The sequence below is a fragment of the Furipterus horrens genome, unplaced genomic scaffold, assembly GCF_987537825.1.
Source record: "Furipterus horrens unplaced genomic scaffold, mFurHor1.1.pri manual_scaffold_3, whole genome shotgun sequence".
Classification (NCBI taxonomy): Eukaryota; Metazoa; Chordata; class Mammalia; order Chiroptera; family Furipteridae; genus Furipterus; species Furipterus horrens.
This window is the reverse complement of record NW_028327173.1, coordinates 21,210,201-21,227,420: the sequence shown is the minus strand read 5'-3', so window position 1 is coordinate 21,227,420 and position 17,220 is coordinate 21,210,201. Positions and strand designations below refer to the sequence as shown.

At 49.7% G+C, this 17,220-nt stretch overlaps 1 protein-coding gene and 1 long non-coding RNA gene across 3 annotated transcripts in view; both read left to right on the top strand.

The window, feature by feature from the left end:
- The window catches only part of TRIM62 (tripartite motif containing 62), a 28,658-nt gene extending 24,483 nt beyond the window's left edge, over positions 1–4,175 (top strand). For both annotated transcript variants that reach the window (XM_090271534.1, XM_090271535.1), the window contains exon 6: positions 1,373–4,175. In XM_090271534.1, the coding sequence (XP_090127660.1) occupies positions 1,373–1,923 (551 nt within the window). In that variant the 3' untranslated portion in view covers positions 1,924–4,175. The remainder of the gene's footprint in view (positions 1–1,372) is intronic.
- Positions 4,176–8,919: 4,744 nt separating this feature from the next.
- The window catches only part of LOC150014558 (uncharacterized), a 13,323-nt gene continuing 5,022 nt past the window's right edge, over positions 8,920–17,220 (top strand). The window contains exons 1-2 of the long non-coding RNA XR_016509658.1: positions 8,920–9,058; positions 11,909–12,057. This is a non-coding gene — a long non-coding RNA (uncharacterized LOC150014558). The remainder of the gene's footprint in view (positions 9,059–11,908; positions 12,058–17,220) is intronic.

Genomic DNA, 17,220 nt, shown 5'->3' with positions numbered 1-17,220 from the left:
TGAGTAACACAAGTTGGGTCCGTTGAATTTGGTGAGCCTTTCCAGAACTCTGCCCCGTGCACTGGGCACAAAAGAGAGAAGCGAGTTAGACAGTACACGGTCCTTGTCCTCCTGGGAAGATGAGGGCACAGAAGACTGTACCCTAAATGGAGAGAGACAAAAACAAAATTAAAGAATCTCAGAGGAATGAGTGAGCATGCCTGCTGAGTAACCAGGAAGGCTTCCCAGAGAATCAGCCTTAGAATTGAGCCTTGGGGGGACTGATTACAATAAGCAGAGAGGAGGTGGTAGAGGGGACGGTCTTGAGTGAAGGTCTTGGGCCCAAGTGGACTGGGGAGCAGAACTGAGAGGTAGACTGGAAAAGAGGGTGGGGGCTATATTGCACATGGCCCTGATTGGTCCCGGCTCTGCCCATGTTTGCTGGGTCACCTGAGACTAGTCAAGTCTCCTCTCAGGGTTTTAGCTTCCTCATCTGTCAAATAGGAGAATTGGCCTAGAATAAGTGGTTTTCAGCTTTTTCAGACCCTTTATCTACTTTCATAACAAATAACTTATAATATCACAACGATAGAATGACTTTTCAACAATTTCAAGTATATATATAATAGACATACATACATATATACTCATATATATACTCTGACTAGAAAGAAATGGTATATAATAAAATATTGTGTATGTCATTATGTAGATATTCAATGACATCCACACTAGAAAACATAATGAAGTAGTCACCATTCTGCCTCAAATGCAGCTGAAACTGGTAGGTTATATCAGTCAATTGTGTTGTTCTCAGAGATGTAGTTTCCAAAAATGTGAGCAGTTGTCAGTGAAGTTCCAAACAAAACAAATTTAGTCTTTCCTCATTGCATTCCAAAATACTCAGTATATATTATAACTGTGTAAGAAGTATGTCTGGTGGAACATTTGAAAATTGGTGGGGTGCCCTAGGACTGTCCTGTGCATTTCATTCAGGGCACTGAACATCCCTTTATCCCATCTTTGAGACAATCCAAACACCACCCCACAAATTTCCAAACTACCCCCTAAGGGGATTATCTAGCCCTTGAATAACCTTTAAGTTCCCTCCCAGCTCTGAAATCCTCTCGTGTTGGGCCTCATTCTGGTTTATTTTGTGAAGTGCCCACTCTATGCCTTGCCCCAGGCATCAGCAGTGAACAAGCAGCCATGGCTCCTGCTTCCTGAGCCAAGTTGAAATCTGGAAGGACCTTAGCCTTCACTCTTGCATTTCACAGAAAAGGAAGCTGAGGCCCAGAGAGGCTTGTATTCAGCATCACACAGCCTCCTGGGGACCAACCAGAATGGTCCACAGTCTTCTCTCTACTTATGTCTCCCTCCTCCATCCCTGCAGTGCCAGCTGCTCTGACCCTGGACCCGGGCACCGCCCACCAGCGCCTCATTCTGTCAGACGACTGCACCATCGTGGCCTATGGCAACTTGCACCCACAGCCCCTGCAGGACTCGCCAAAGCGCTTTGACGTGGAGGTGTCTGTGCTGGGCTCCGAGGCCTTCAGTGGTGGCGTCCACTATTGGGAGGTGGTGGTGGCAGAGAAGACCCAGTGGGTGATCGGGCTGGCACACGAGGCCGCAAGCCGCAAGGGCAGCATCCAGATCCAGCCCAGCCGCGGTTTCTACTGCATCGTCATGCATGACGGCAACCAGTACAGCGCCTGCACGGAGCCCTGGACGCGGCTCAATGTCCGGGACAAGCTTGACAAGGTGGGCGTCTTCCTGGACTACGACCAAGGCCTGCTCATCTTCTACAACGCCGACGACATGTCCTGGCTCTACACCTTCCGTGAGAAGTTCCCTGGCAAGCTCTGCTCCTACTTCAGCCCCGGGCAGAGCCACGCCAATGGCAAGAACGTGCAGCCCTTGAGGATCAACACCGTCCGCATCTAATACAGCAAGCACCACGGCCAGGGCCACCAGCCGGAGCCCTGCTCGGGAGACCGGAGGCCTGACTCTGACCCAGCTCGGCCAGCCTGAGATCGCAGGCCGGGTATTTACCCTTCAGCCTCCCTTGTCTGTGACTTGGAGGTTGTGCTCTGTGATTCCTAAACCCTCCTCTAGCATTGATGTTCTGTAGCTCTGACTTCGATGGGGATGTACTTTGAGTCCAAGAATGTGACATGGGTTCTCAGGGCAGCCCCTGCCCACCCCCCACCCCCATTTCTCGGGGGCAGGGGACTGTCTCCCTATGTCTCCCTCCTGCCCACATGCCCTGACCTCAGGATATGTCAGGGCATTGTTGCCAGCAGTTGGCAGCTTGAAAGATACTCCGACCCCTCTGACCAAGCTAGTGATGGGCCATTTTACCTTTGATCCCAGCCTATGGTGGACACAAGCAGTAACCTGGACCTAGTGTGGCCTGAGAACCACCCTCTCCTTCCACCTCCAGACCAAGAGCTTTATGGTTTCTGCTTTTCCCACTTCTCTGCAGGTAGAGATGGAGCTGTGACCTATGGAAGGCACCCAGTAGTTGAGCCCATGTGTTAACAGTTATTGTGCCACCACCTTCCTTCCTGCAGGTTTAAGGACAAGATGATAGCACACCTCAAGGCTGAGGTAGAGCCCAGGAGCCTAAAGGCAGCCACAGGACAAGCATCACCGGATGACGAGGCTTGGACAGGGGTCCAACCAGACCTCTGCGACCAGGCTAGGGTGTGGGGGAGGCTGTGGGCAGCAGCTGTTCCCATCAGGATCTGAGAACTGGAATAGGCTGTTGGCTGGGACCGCTCATCAGGCTTGGCATCCATCTCCGTGAAGATCCCGTTGTAGGAAACAAGAGCTGCTTTAGCAGTTTAATTAGACAGGATTTATTACTGGGTCCCTGATGGCTTTGCAAAATCATTGGAAGGGCTGGAGGAGCAGACTCTTTGCTGAATTTCCAGGAACAGCTCCCCTCTGCCAGATTCATCATGTCTCTCCTGGACGGGAACACTGCTTCTGTGTGCAGGAAGCCACTCCTTCAGGAAGCTGCTGACTACAGAATTGTGCTCCCTCTGCTACTGTTCACGTCTGCAGATGGATGTCCTGAGGCCTGCCTCTCTCTCACTCAATTCAGTTCCCAAATCCGGGACTCTGTGAGGGATTCTGTTTGCCGAATTGTAAATCAGATCCAGAACCTTGGCTGCAAGGGAGTCTGGGAAATATAGTGTTCTTTTTTCCAGCCTCAGCCATACAAAAAGACCCACTAGAAGGAAGTTAAAATGGATGTTGAACTAGCCCATCCATGGTTTTTGCCACTGGAGTCTACCTCCAGGCCTTGGCTTTGAAGCAGCAGAGCCTCCAGGTTTCCTGCTCATGGCTCTGTCCCTGTCCAGGGTCAGGAGCCCAAAGGATGGACCTGCAGGACCAAACTGAAATGTCTCTCCAACCTTGGCTTTTCTTTCTAGTCCTGGGGCCTAGATTCCGAACTTGGAATCTCTGACTAAATCCATCCCAAAGAAGCCAGACCAGCTGAACTTGGGGGGGCTCTTACTTCACAACTGCTGCCCACGGGGGGCCTCCCTTGGGCAGGAGAAATCCTCAGTCTCACCCCACCCCTTCATCTACCGAAATCTGGGCCACTCCCAGCAGTATTTTTATTTTAAATGTTGCCCATTTTGTGAGTTATGATGAATTTGTATTAAATTAAAGTTACAGGATCTTAGTGGTCAATTTTATTCATTTTGACAAACAAAAAGGCTACCTATTGTGTGTAAGGCAGTCTACATACATTAGCATGGGTAATCCACAAAGCACCCTATTGGGTAGATAGTATTATGCCCATTTTACAGAAGTAGAAAAAATGAGGTTAAGAAAGAAGACATGACTTGCCTATACAAAGGGGCAAAGGCAGCCTGACCTTGGGAAGGAAGGAGGGATCAGCAAAGATCTTACCCAGAGCAATGGCTAGAACTACAGTAACCCCATTCAGATCCCTGTCTGTGGTCAGCAGGCAAAGCGCTGGTACTTTCTGTCTTAGCCAGTGTGGTTCAGTGGATTGAGTGCTGGCCTATGGACTGAAAGGTTGCGGTTCAATTTGCAGTCAGGGCACATGCCTGGGTTGTGGGCCAGGTTCCCGGTGGTTGGGGGCATGCCTATCAATGTTTCCCTCTCTTCCTCCCTCCCTTCCCCTCTAAAAATAAATAAATAAAATATTTTTTTAAGCACTGGTACTTTTTAAGGCAAGCCCATGAAGTTGGTATCATCTCAGTGTCTGAGTGGAGAAATGTTACTTCCCAGGAGACACACAGCCAGTTTTCAGGAAAGCTAGAAATCAGACCCAGGCCCATCCAAAGCTAAAGCCAAACTCCACTGGACCTCCCTGGACATGCTTCTCAGCTTTGAGGACTGCTTCAGTGACAGGGAGCAGCCCCCAGAACTGTTATACCCCTGGGATTCAAAGCGGAGCTTAACCCAGGCTTCACACCATTGTGGAACTGTGCAATTGTGAGCCAGGCCTCATGTGTCTCCCAGGGTCAGGGGTGGGCTCGTGAAAACACCACGTGAAGCTGAGCAGGTCCCCTCTCTCCCCGGGCTCAGTTTTCCCATGTCTACTGGGGAGAGGTATAGTTAACTGATAGCCAAGGTCCTGACTCTGATGGTTCAGGATTCTGTAAGTCTGATATTAGTCTCGGGACTTGGCCTGCTCAGCACCTAACAAGGCCATGTGCTCTGGATCCTTCTCTCTAGGGTGGCAGCAGGAACAGAAAACAACAGAGATAAGGTCTCTTGGCAGCACAGAGCTTGGCTCAGGCAATCTGGGGACCAGCCTTCCCTCCTGCCAGAGAGATCATCCCGGGAGGCTGACTGCTCATACCTGAGCAGCATTCCCAGCTTCCTTCCCTCCTGACTGGGTCCAGGCTCTGTTCACTGTCCCCAAAAGCGCCAGCAGGAGGTCAGTTGCAAAGGACCATATACAGGCTTAAATGCAGGGGGCTGGGGGTGAGGTGGGGGGCAGGATATGGAGGGGTGGGTGCTGGCCAAGGTGCCCATCACAGCAAGGTTATTTCTTCTTACTCTGGGACACTCATGATTCTCCCCAATTCCCTGGGAATCCTGAACCACATAAAGGAAGAGGGAGAGATGGGAAGCAGAGCAGAAAGAGTGGGGAACAGGGGTGTGGAGGATGCGGGCGGGAGGCACAACCTCCAAAATAATAGCAGGAGGAGAGGAAATACTTTTATTTTGAAATGTGCTCATTTTTCTTTGTTTACCTGGATGAACATCTGTGGGTTTTTTACCCTAGATGAAGCACAGTCTTCTATCTTATTTCAAAATTTTGACAGTTCTCTTAGATTTCTTACTATCACAAAATGCTCTCCACTCACCCTAGGAATTAGGCGAAGTAGCGGAAGAATTGACCCTTTGGACCAGAGGCTCAGGGGCTTCCTACTCCAATATCATGACAAGGGAGAGCCTTTCAAAGCTGCAACCAGAGGCGTAAGTCTCAGGTCCTTATGAGCTCCCCAAAACTGTGGGCCTGGCTGTGTTCGAGTCTGAATGCTAGAGGAGCTTGGTGGACCTTCCAGCCTAACTCTGAGGCCCAGAGAGGGTTGGCTTCTAGCTCAAGGTCATACAGCACATGGCAGAGCTGAGGCCAGAACCCAGGTTTCCTGGTTCCCAGTGAGCACACAGGAGGAGGAGAATGGCCAATGGAGATGGCACCTGCCCAGGAAACCAAAGGCAACACAGAGGGGCAATTGGAAGTGGGCAGGGGCAGGGCTGAGGAGGGAGGTGCTCAGAGGAGAAGGACCCTCATGTCTAAGAAAGTCAGCGAGGGCTGCAGCTCAAAGGTCACAGAGCTGGGAAGTTCTAAGACAGAGACAGACCAGCTGAGCATACAGGTCAGCATCACAGCCTCCAGGATGGCTGCTGAGGGGCCCCAGGTCTCACCTCTGTCATTTCACAGATAAGAAAACGAAGACCCAGATGGGAAGACACCAGCCTGTGGCACATAGCCAGGCCCGACCCAGGTCTCCCAACTCCCAGCCATCCACCCTTTTCATGCAGCCTTTAATCTCGGCCGCCTTTCCCCCCCTGATCCCCCTCCCTGTGGGTTCTGGTGCCTCCTCCCACCCCCTGGGAACCTGGAGTGTGAGCAGAAGGAAAAGGGGAGTGGCCAGGGCCCCTCCAGCCCCAGGCACCAAGAGCTGGGTGCCTCCCTCCATCCTCACCCCCAAGGAGAAGGGAGAATTGGCCTGGACCCCAATAGCCCCTCCTCCAGGACAGAACCCGCCGGTGCCTGCCCACACCTGGTAGCTCCTTTGCTGGCAACAGAGTCCAGAGCCAGCACCAGCCACAGCAGGGACAAAGCCACCATGGCGGCTGCTGGAGCCACGGGAGTCACAGGTAAGTGAGGGCACAGGGAACTGTGGCCCCAAGGGGTCCCCTGATTCCATGGCACCTGATTCCAGCCCTGGGACTTGGAGTGGTTTGGGGGTTTTTGAAATCTTTTTCCCAGAGAAGGGGCTTTTGCCCCCTCACTCCCTGGGCCCTCTTCCTCACCTGCCCCCTTGCAAACCTGAGGTAGAAGAAGCCCCGCCTTCACCAAACTGCTAGATTGCAAACAGGAACAGGGACGTGGGGCCCAGCATCTCTGTTTCTGCCCCTGGGAGGAGATGCAGATCAGAGCCCTGGGAGGTCCCAGAAAAAGCAGAGACTGGCTGAGGGTGTGTGCGCCTCACAGAGGTGGGGCTGTGGGTCTAGGCCTGGGCGAACCTCTCTAAACCTGGGTGGGTCCCAGCTCCACCCCTGACTCTCCAATGACCCTGGATGGCGCCCTTATGGGTATCCACTCCTCACTGGTTCAACAAGAAGGATGGGTGACCCTGGGCTATGGGGCAACCACAGTCCTAAGGTTCTAGCTTGAGCCAGCCTCATGGAGTTTACCCAGCAGCAGCCCCTATCCCCTCCCTCTTCCTCTGTCACACTCCTGAAATGCCCCCCTCCATCCCTGCCTCAAAACGTTCCCTCCAGTGTTCCTCAGGGTGACTGGTTTATGGTTTGAACTGCCACCCCCTCCCTGACCTATGAGCACTTATAATAGGAACCACTTCAGAAGAAGGACTAGTGGTGGGATTTCAGGTACCACACCAAGCAAGTGTGGGAAACATTATAGGGGGGATAGGAAGGGAGAGGGGATTTCTTCTGACTCCACACAGGCAGCACTACAGCAGCTCTTCCTGTGTGGGCACAGACCCAGCTAGAAATGATAGTGGCTCCGTGGACCGAGCCTATCCAAGTCCTACTCTTGGCCTAGCCTTCAGCCCTCACTCCCCCTCATCAACACCCCAACACAGTCCAATGGCAACACAACACAGCCTTTCTGTTTCCAGGGGCTTCCTGTGGAGGCAGAAAAGACTTCACATTATTTTAGAATCAGATCATTCAAGAATATTAGGATCCTGCCCTGGCTGGTGTGTGTCAATGGGTTGGGGCTTTGTCCCATAAACCAAAAGGCCGTGGGTTTGATTTCCGGTCAGGGCACATGCCTAGGTTGCTGATTCAGTCCCCAGTCAGGGTGTGTACTAGAGGCAGCTAATTTATGCTTCTCTCTCACATTGTTGTTTCTCTCCCTCTCTCCCTCCCTTCCCCTCTCTCTAAAATCAGTAAGTATGTCCTTGGGTGGGGATTTTTTAAAAAGAAGACTATTAGAATCCCAGACAGAGAGTGTTAAACATATTTTGGTCCTTAACAACCCTGTTTTTGTAATACTCGCCACCAGCACCCCCAAATGCCCTTGCCCTCCTTTTCCTTCTGTTGAAATCATACTCTTCCTTCGCATCCCACACAAGGCGAAGCTGTCCCAGTCATTCCAGTTCAGCAGAACTCAATGCCCTGGGCCCCTGCAGCACATTGGGACTCCCACTGCCTCTAGAATGTGAGCATGTTGAGGCGGGGATCATGCCCCGGCTCTGCCCGCTGGGTACAGAAAGGGACCCAGAAAATGCTTACTGGCTGGTGTCAAAACTGAAATCATGAAACCACCCTGTCTCCAAGTTGGGAAGATCCTTCGAGACCAGAGACAGCTCCTCCCTAAGATGCTGGGATGGCTGCTGAGCGCCTAGGGTAAGCCCACTGACCACCCCAGCCAGATTTTGCACAGAGAGAACCAGGGAGTCGGCAAACGGTCAGAAAGTTGTTTGACTGTTTGCCTTTTTTCTTTTTTTAATGTATTTTATTGATTATATTGTTACAATAGTTCCAATTTTCTCCCCTTTTGTTTGCCTTTTCTTAAAGTTATAAAATAACTTACGCTCATTGTTTTAAAAATTCAAATAAATATAAGGCCATTAAGCTAAGAGTCCCCTCATTTGGCTCCCAGAAGTCAACAGCTGTTAACAGCCTGGCACAGGTCCTTCTGGGCACGTTTGCTTATGCACAGACATAACCGGAATTTCCTTTTACAAAAATATGATCACTTATCATTTTTCTACGTGTTCTGTGGAATAACCTTCTACAAAAGGAATTGTTGCTCAAAAGATTTTAAATGGGTTGCTTTCCTAAGTAAATTCCTTTTTTTACAACATGCTCATTGTAGAAAATTTGGAAAACACAATTGAGACACACTAAGGATAAATTATCCACCAGCCACTGTTCAGAGATAACCACTGCTAGCGATTTATTTGGTGGGAAGGTTTATAGCCTTTTTTTTTTTTTTTTCCATGTGAGTATGTTTAGCTACAAATATCGAAACACAATCCACTCTTGTTCCATTTGTTAACATTTTGCCACTTAATAACACATTGTGGACATTTTCCCATGTTGTTAAATATCTTCTATGGCATCAGTTTAGTATAATACGTGATGTTTGACCCCAGGGCCCCCCTAGAAGCCTGCATGTCCTGACTCCCATCCTGAGTAGAGAGCCTGCTGCAACAGTTGACTGGAATTTGTTGCTCCAGGGTATGGCCTTGCTCTGCCCCCTCCCTTTCATAAAGGGAACTCCTTGAGCACCTGCCGCCTTGACTCCTCCTGAGCTGAGACCCCAACACGCCACCGATGGGCACACAAGCCCCCTGCAACTTCACCGCTGCCCACCGGTGCAGTAAGTAGACACCTGGCCGTTTCTTCCGCTACTTTTCTGAACCCTGGGCTCCTCTGACCCTACTGCCAACCCAAGCCCCAGAATGGGAGAGGTGTGGGGAGCTTAGGTGGTCTTCACTGTGAGGCAAGGGAGGGCTTAGTGACTCAAGTCAGGGGGTGGAGAATGCCACTTGCCCTTGTACTTCAGCCAGCTCTTCAGCCAGCTTTCCCTCATACTGGTGGCACTGAGGAAGGAACTGGGACAGGTAGGAACCAGGGGTGGCCGTGAGGAGGCTGAGCTACTTGAAAGTTTGCTAGTTCCCAAAGCAAATACCCAACTTCTCGGTCTAAGCCAGTGCTCTGCCCCCAAGAATTTACTCGTCAAATAGTGTGGAATTAAGTTTAATCTTGGGCAAGACCTTTCTCCACTGTGGAGGGTCTCAATACCAGGTGGTTCATAAGGCACCTTCCCAAGCTCAGGAATTCTGTAGCCCAATTTGAACCTGTTTTCAAATGTTCTCTTTCCTCTCGAAGTCCCTGCACACCTTGTTTTGTTGAACTTAATTGTGCACCAGGCCCTGTTTGAGGAATTATTAACATGATGATTATTATTAGCTATCATCTCATTTAGGCCTCACAAGTCTGAGAGGAGGTACTACTTTTATCCCCATTTTCCAGATGAGAACACTAAGTCTGGAGAGTTAAGATGATTTTCCAGGTTAGTGGGAGAGCTCAGACTTTACCCCAGGGCTGTGACTCCCAAGTCCATGCTCCCACCCACCCACCCCATCGCGCTCTGTGACATGTGCAGGCATCACCCTTCCCTCGCCACAGCTGGAGAAACTGAGGGCAGAGAAGGGAGGCGAGTTCCTCAAGGTCACACAGCAAGTTCACGGCAGAGCAACACTGTCTAGTTCTCAAAGACAGAAGCTCAGGAACCAGAAACAGCCCCTGAGCTGCATTCAAGAGCCCAGAACTGAATAAAAGTGGGGCATTCAAGTGGGAAAGGCTGTGTTTGTTCAGCCCAGCCTGGGTCCACCTGCCCCCTCAGCTCAGTCCAGAGAAGTGTTGACATTACCTGTAAGTGGGGAGGGAGGGCTGGGCCAAAGGGACAACCCCCGCCCTTTGGGTTTTTTTTTTTAGCCATGACCTGTATTTATCTTTTAACTTTATTTTTATTGTTGACACTTACAGATGTCCCCATCCCCCACCCCCACCCTCCCTCCCCCCTGGCCATCACCATACAGTTGTCTGTGTCTATGGGTCATGCATATGTGTTCTTTGGCTGATCCCTTCACCTTCATTCATCCAGTTCCCCCTCACCCTCTTCTCTGACAGCTGTCAGGCTGTCCATGAACCATGCCTCTGTTTTTATTTTGAGGAATCCCCCTTCTTCTTCAGTCTTCTCCAAGACAGCCCCACTGTGCTCTGCACTCCCTTACTCTCTCATTGAATCACTTACTCAACAAATCACTTACTCAGATAAGCAATGGACAGATGCTCCCAGGTCTCTATCAAGCAGCTGACAGTAACCAGGCAGCCACAGCACATGTGCTGCGGGCAAGGCTACGACAAGAGGGAAGGCACAGGGACTCGGAGAAGAGAGGCCAGCTGGAGGAGATGCTGCTGAAGATGAGACCTGCAGGGTGGGTAAGAGCTGGACGAAGTGTTTCAGGAAGAGGGAGTAGCATGTGCACGGGATAAAGGCTAGAAATGAGGGCATATGGCTGAGGGTTGAATGTGAAGCAGGGGGGCAGAGCGATGAAGCTGGAGAGAAAAGCAGGACCAGGTCATGCCATGCTGTGAGCCATTGAGGGCAATGGGGAGCCATGACAGGGTTTCAAGGACAGAATGTGGTACAGCCATATTTGCATATGGCAGGGCAAGGCTGGAGGCAGGGAGTCCAGAGAGAAGGCTGAAAGGCTGGTAAGGCCGAAGCATGGGGTAGAGTGAAAGATGCGAAAAGTGAGAGAGGGCAGAAGCGAGGACCCAGTGAATTCTCCTAGGAGCACTGGGGACTGTTTCAGAGCTGGATTACTCAGCCTGCTTCCCCTTCTTCAGCGAGGACAAACACAGCAAGCTGGCGGTTCTGTAGAACAAGAAGCCCCCACATAGTTCCCAGCAGGAGCAGAACCCTTAGAATTTGATTCTTGCTGTCTCCCACAGTATCCCTGGGTAAACATGTCTGGTGACAGGGAGCCCAGCCCAGTCCACTACTGGACTAGTTCTTCCTTTATATGGGTCCCCTTGTGTCCCCACTGGTTCTAGTTCTGTCCTCTGCGCACCCCCGCCCCCCCGCAAACAAGACTGGCCTCCTTTTCATTGAACAGTCCTTTATAGGTCTCTCTGTTTATTCCTTTATCAAAGATTTATTGAAGAACTATCACGTGCCAGGTATTGTCTTACTGGTCTGAGCCACATGCCTGGCCAATGGTGAGTGTTTAGGACATACTTGTTGGGAAGTACATGGATAGCATGAAGGTTGGCAGCATGCAGACATGGGTTCAAATCCTGTCCCTTAGTTTCTAACCTCAGACAAACCAGGCTCTGTTTTGCAGCTTCTTCCTCTGATAAATAATAATAGCAGTGGCAGCTTGTCAGATGGGATAAGACAAGGCTTGCAAAGCACCTAGTGTTACTAATATCACTTCTCTCCCATGTCACCTCCTGAGTGCCAAACCCTGTGGGGAAAGAACTATTGGTCACTTGCCCAAGGCCATCTTTGCCCCGAAGCATGGTCTTGCCCTGCACCATGCTGCCTCCAGTCCTGCGACCCCAATGTTGTGTGAGCCGTGGCTGCTAAGGACAAGGACAGCCTGCCCAAGGGAAGCAGTCCTCTACCCCTGCCCTGACGCCTTCATCCCTTTGCCAGATGTGGGTGGCTTGCAGGCTCCAGCGATCATCATTCCAACCCTGCTCTCCTCATCCACTCTGCTGGTCATCAGCTACATCTTATGGAAGACATGCCGTCGGTGGTCTCGGGTCACCAGCCCCAGACCTCTATTCCAATGAGGGGCCCAGGTAAGCCACTCAAGGACCACAAGAACAGAGAGTTCCATTTCTATTTTACTTAGTGTCCTTGTGCACAGTACTGGAGAAAAGCCCTGTTGCATCTGTATTAGCCAAAGGTGTGATACGTAAGCCCCAAGTCAAAAGGAGAAACTCTCCTTACTCTCCTGAGACAACAAAAGATGGTGTGCTGAGCCGGATAAAGCCTCACAGAGGCCACAACCACATGTGTGACCTCAGAGTCCCCTGTACCCTTATCCAGGTTCTGTTGGATGTTAACTCATCAACCCCTTGGGTCAAGGTAGCCCATTCTGCACCCCTGTACCTGTGGCCCTGAGTGACTGTGGACAAAGGCTGTCCTTGGCCACACACTGCCCCCCCACCTCCCTGGGCCCACCACCTCTCAGCCTGGTGGGGCCTCCACAGGGAACCTTACAAAGAAGCAAGACATCCCCCTCCAGGAACTGGATGAGAGTACTTCTGGTTTTACCCCAGTTGAGGCATGGCTTATCACATCATCCAGGACTTAACAGTCCTTAGAATTTTCCACTTCTCATATCTTAAAACACTCATATTACCTGTGCATTCCTGAGGTCATGGAGTTTCAGCTTAGCACATGTTCTCGTGGAGAACATAGCCCTAAGCCCCCAGCAGGCAAAGCGTGGCTGACATGGAAGCTGCCGGGGCCCTGGACCCCTGTCCAGCCTGGAGTCTCTCTTCTCCATTATCTACTGCCTGGGCTCTGGGATTCAAAAGGGCAACACAGTGAGAAAGTGGGCCTCACACAGCTATTACAAAAGCCTAGAATCCTCACCACTGCCCCTAAGATCTCAGGTCATCTGCTCTGTCTGCCAGCCACAGGTTCATGGCTTCTTCCATTCATCAAATCATACCCAAGTATGTACCATGAACCAGGCATGCCAGGTGCTGGGTTTATAACAAATGAGACCAAGCTAGTAATGTGGTTGTTGGAACAGAACAATGACAACAGAGTATGAGAAGCACTTGAATGGGGTACAGAAGTCTGGGCAACATAAAGAGGCCATTAAACAGCCAGGAGAGGAGGGTTGAGGCAAGCTTTCAAGAAGTGGCATCTAAACCAAGACCTGAAAGAGGACTAGGAGCTTACTAGAAGGAAGGTGGGGAAGATAGTCCAGTCAGAGAGAACAGAAAGTACAGTACAGGGGCTGGCAAACTCTGGTCGAATTCCTAATTTTATAAATAAAGTTTTATTGAAACATAGGCATGTCAATACATAAGTCACTATATTCACTTATATATTGTCTCTGGCAGCTTTTGCTCTACACAACAGAGTGGAATACTTTTGACAGAAATTCTATGGCTTTCAAAGCATAAAAATATTTACTATCTTGCCCTTGACAGAAAAAGTTTGCTGACACCTGGAGGTTACAGAGTTTATATTGCCTTTTAGGATCATAGTAGCCAGAGGAACAGTGGGAAATATGCAGTAGGCAGCTCACAATGAGTTCTTCTTCCCATATCCATAGAGGACTGATCCAGGAGTAGACATGCTTGATTTAAACTGACCTGATCAGATTCTCTCTTCCTAGGAATTTGAAATGTGGAATGTAAGGCCCAGACACAGAGCTGAGTCACGTTTGTGTCTGTGAACCTCTGCCGCTTAGGCCCCTCAGATTGATTAACCAACAATTTCTTTGACTCTGAAGGCCCTTGCAATCAGTCCCCCAAACTTCTAATTTTCATTTTCCTTCAAAGTCAGTTTCTGTTACTTTTAATGTAAAAAAAAAAAAAAAAAAAAATTAAGAGAATGGAGATGAAGCTGGCAGAGTATACGGATTTAGTCAGCATGGTCCAATTTAAGCATAATGTGAGCCATATATAAATTTACATTTCTAGTAGTGAAGTCGTCGTCGTCGGCAGCCGTCCGTCTCGAGAGACGATGGTGTAGCTTCTTAAGAGTCTATCTGCACCGCCAAGAATGGCTGTGCAATCCGACTCGGGAGTGACGCGGTATCTGTCTCCTCCCGTGTTGAATCGACATCTTGCGATGACGCTGGAGTGTCCTCTCCAGTGAAGCTGAAGCTACAGAGCCTGGGCAGGGTGATATGGAGGGTCTGCTGTTGCCCATGCAGCAGACCCCCCCCCTCTCTTCGCAGCTGAAGGGTCCAAGGGAAAGACGGAGTCAATACAGCTTGGCTTCAGGTGCGCCGCAGGAGTTGCCGGTGTTGACTACAACGTCAAACCGCCTTAGGGACTCCGGCTCCGGATTTTCTGTCGGGGTTTACTCCCTTAGCCTTTCCCCTGAAGAGGTATGCCGCAAGGCAGCGGAGGTTTTTTGGAGTCAGAGTTTTCCTTCTCTGATGTGCCCTGACTGGAAGATTGAACCAGCGACACTTAGCTCGCAGGCCGACGCTCAATCCACTGAGCCAAACCAGCCAGGGGCTTAGTAGTGAAGTAGCCACATATTAAACTGTAAAAAGAAATGGGTGAAATTAATTTTAATAATATTTTTATTTCACCCAACACATTCAAAATATTATCATTTCAGAATATAATCAATATTTTAAAATTGTTAATGTGATATTTTACATTCTTCTCTTTGGGCTATATCTTTGAAGTCTGGTGTGTATTTTACACTTACAGCACATCTCAAATTATACTAGCCACATTTCAAGTGCTCCATAGCCACACGAGCTTGTGGTGAACATAATGGACAGCTCAGGTTTAGACACTCAGGGCTGTGGAGGCCTTAGCTAAAAAGTCATGGCTTCATTATGAAGAGACTCACTCCAGAAGTAACATGATGAAAAATTCATTTTAGTTAGGTCACTCTGACTTTCACTTAAAGAATGGACTGGACGAGAGTTGAGACTAGAGTTGGGAAGATCAGTTAGGAGTAGCTGGAGCAATCCAAACAGAAAATGAGAGATGATGATGATGGAGTTCACCAGTGGCAGCAGGGATACAGAGAAGCACGTGAAGTCAAGAGATGCTTAGGAGGCAGAAGCAACACCCCAACCATCATTGCTGTCATTCTCTACATCTCCTTCCCACCACCCTATTTCCAATATTTTCACCTTTCCTTGTGGCAACCAAAAAAGCAAATTGCCTCCACTGTTTACTATCTGTTCTAGGTTAAGTTCCTTCATCGTTAAGCCTGTTTCCTAATTTGTAAATAGAAATAATTTAAGTGGTTACTATGGGTAGCATGTGTCAGAGGCTGTTCCATCCTCTCTAAACACGTCAATTTATTTAATCCTTGGAATAATAGTACGAGTTAGGTACTATTATTCCATTTTACAAATGCAGAAACTGTGGCACAGTCTTGCAGCAGGAAACGCAAGATTCCACCACAGGAAGGGAGGGGTTGGAATCTGTGTCTTAAAATCCCCTTCACAGACTCGTGTGTATTAAGTGAAAGAATCTGAGTGAAGGGCAAGGGCAGGGCAGGGCAGGGCACAGAGCAAATAATCTATTTTAAAATGTAACACATCCTGGCCTCTAAGTCAAGAATTTGTTCAAAGACCCTGATTTTCTGCGTGAACTCATCAGGTGTCCGCTCTCGGATACGATATGGATGGATGAGGGGGACACTTGAGACAAGACATCGTAGAAACGCACAACTGTCCTTTTAATCCGGGATCCTCCTGCTGTGTTAAAAAGAAGTAGAAGTAGCTGGTGGGCAAGCAGCCGACTTCCGGTGTTACATCGGGCCTTTCTGCCCCGGGAAGCCTCTCCTCCTTCCCATGCTACCTGCTTTGTGGGCCGACCCCTTTCTCGTGGGAGTCCTGTCCTCGGCGAAGGTTCGGTTTTCCGGTGGTGGAGACTGGGACCTGCATCTCGGTCTCTCAACAACGGATTCCGCGGCCTTTTTTTCCGTTTGGTAAAGTCAAACCCGCCTCCTGGCCGGCAGAGGGCGCGAGAGCTTGTGGTTCAAACCCGGGAAACACTCAGACACGGAAATGACATCACGTTACCGGAAATCCTCCGCCGCGGAGTCTAAGGGAGGGTTCCGGCGGCTGGAAGTCCAGTGATCAAGGTTCCGGGAACCCGTAATTGAGAACTTCTCGAATGGTCAAATGAGATAACTGAGGTTCTAGAGGAAGGGGCCTGCTCATATTCACTCAGTAAGGCCAGCGCGCCTGCACACCACTTCTGGGAGTGGAAGGACGGCCCCTTGCGGGGTTTTGCTCCGCCTGAGCAGTCCCTGAGGCAAGTCTCAGAAATATTTCTAGTCCACAAATGGGGAACGTGAAACCTGGAGAGAGACAGGGACTTGCAGGGTAGGTAGGGTTGCCAGATTTAGCAAATAAAAGGACGAACCATTAACGTTGAATTTCAGGTAAATAGCAATCGTTTAAGAATATCCCAAATACTTCACGGCACATACATGCGTCCTGTATTTTACATGGCATTCCTAGGTCAGGGTCACCCAGCTGCGTGGAAGAGCAGAAAAAGTTTGAGACATCCTCGATACCTCCCCACCTAAGGCTCACGATTATGTGGATCTGTGCTCTTCCTAGGTGTAATCCTGAGGTGGGCTGAAGGGACCACAAGCCCCTTTCAGTCAGTGGTCTGCCTTCCGCAGGATCTATCTGGGCTGCTGTTCAGGAGCTGAGAAGGGGCCACATACCCACCCCTCGGGATTCAGGGGTACCCCCTCCCCACACCCTCCAAGACTAGTTTATTCAAGACAATAAACACTTACTTTGTGCCAAGCACAAACCCAGGCAAGTCGGAGAAACTCCATGTCTTTTGGAATTAACAGATTTGCAGGAAGACAAGTAGATAGAAAAATTATAATACACTGTGATCAACAGTCCTTTGATGTGGGTAATTGCAGAATGCTATGAAAGCTCAGAGAAGTGATGAATACCTAGCCAATAGAAAAGGGAGAGACACTAGCTGAGACCTGAAAGATCCAGCCAGCGGTTATTTATTGAATGTCGGTGTGTAAGGCAGTGTTCTAGGCACTGCGGACACAGAACAAAACAAATTTCTGCCCTTAGGAGCATAATTCTAAATAAAATTATGTCAAACGGTGACCTATTGGGAGGGGGAGTTAAGGCTACCAAGGGAGTTAGGAGTGCTGGGATGGGAGTGGGACAGTTACAGTTTTAAAGAGAGTGGTCGGCAAAGCCTGACTGTGGTGACACTTGAGCAAAGACTTGAAAGGGTGAGGGGAAGAGATCA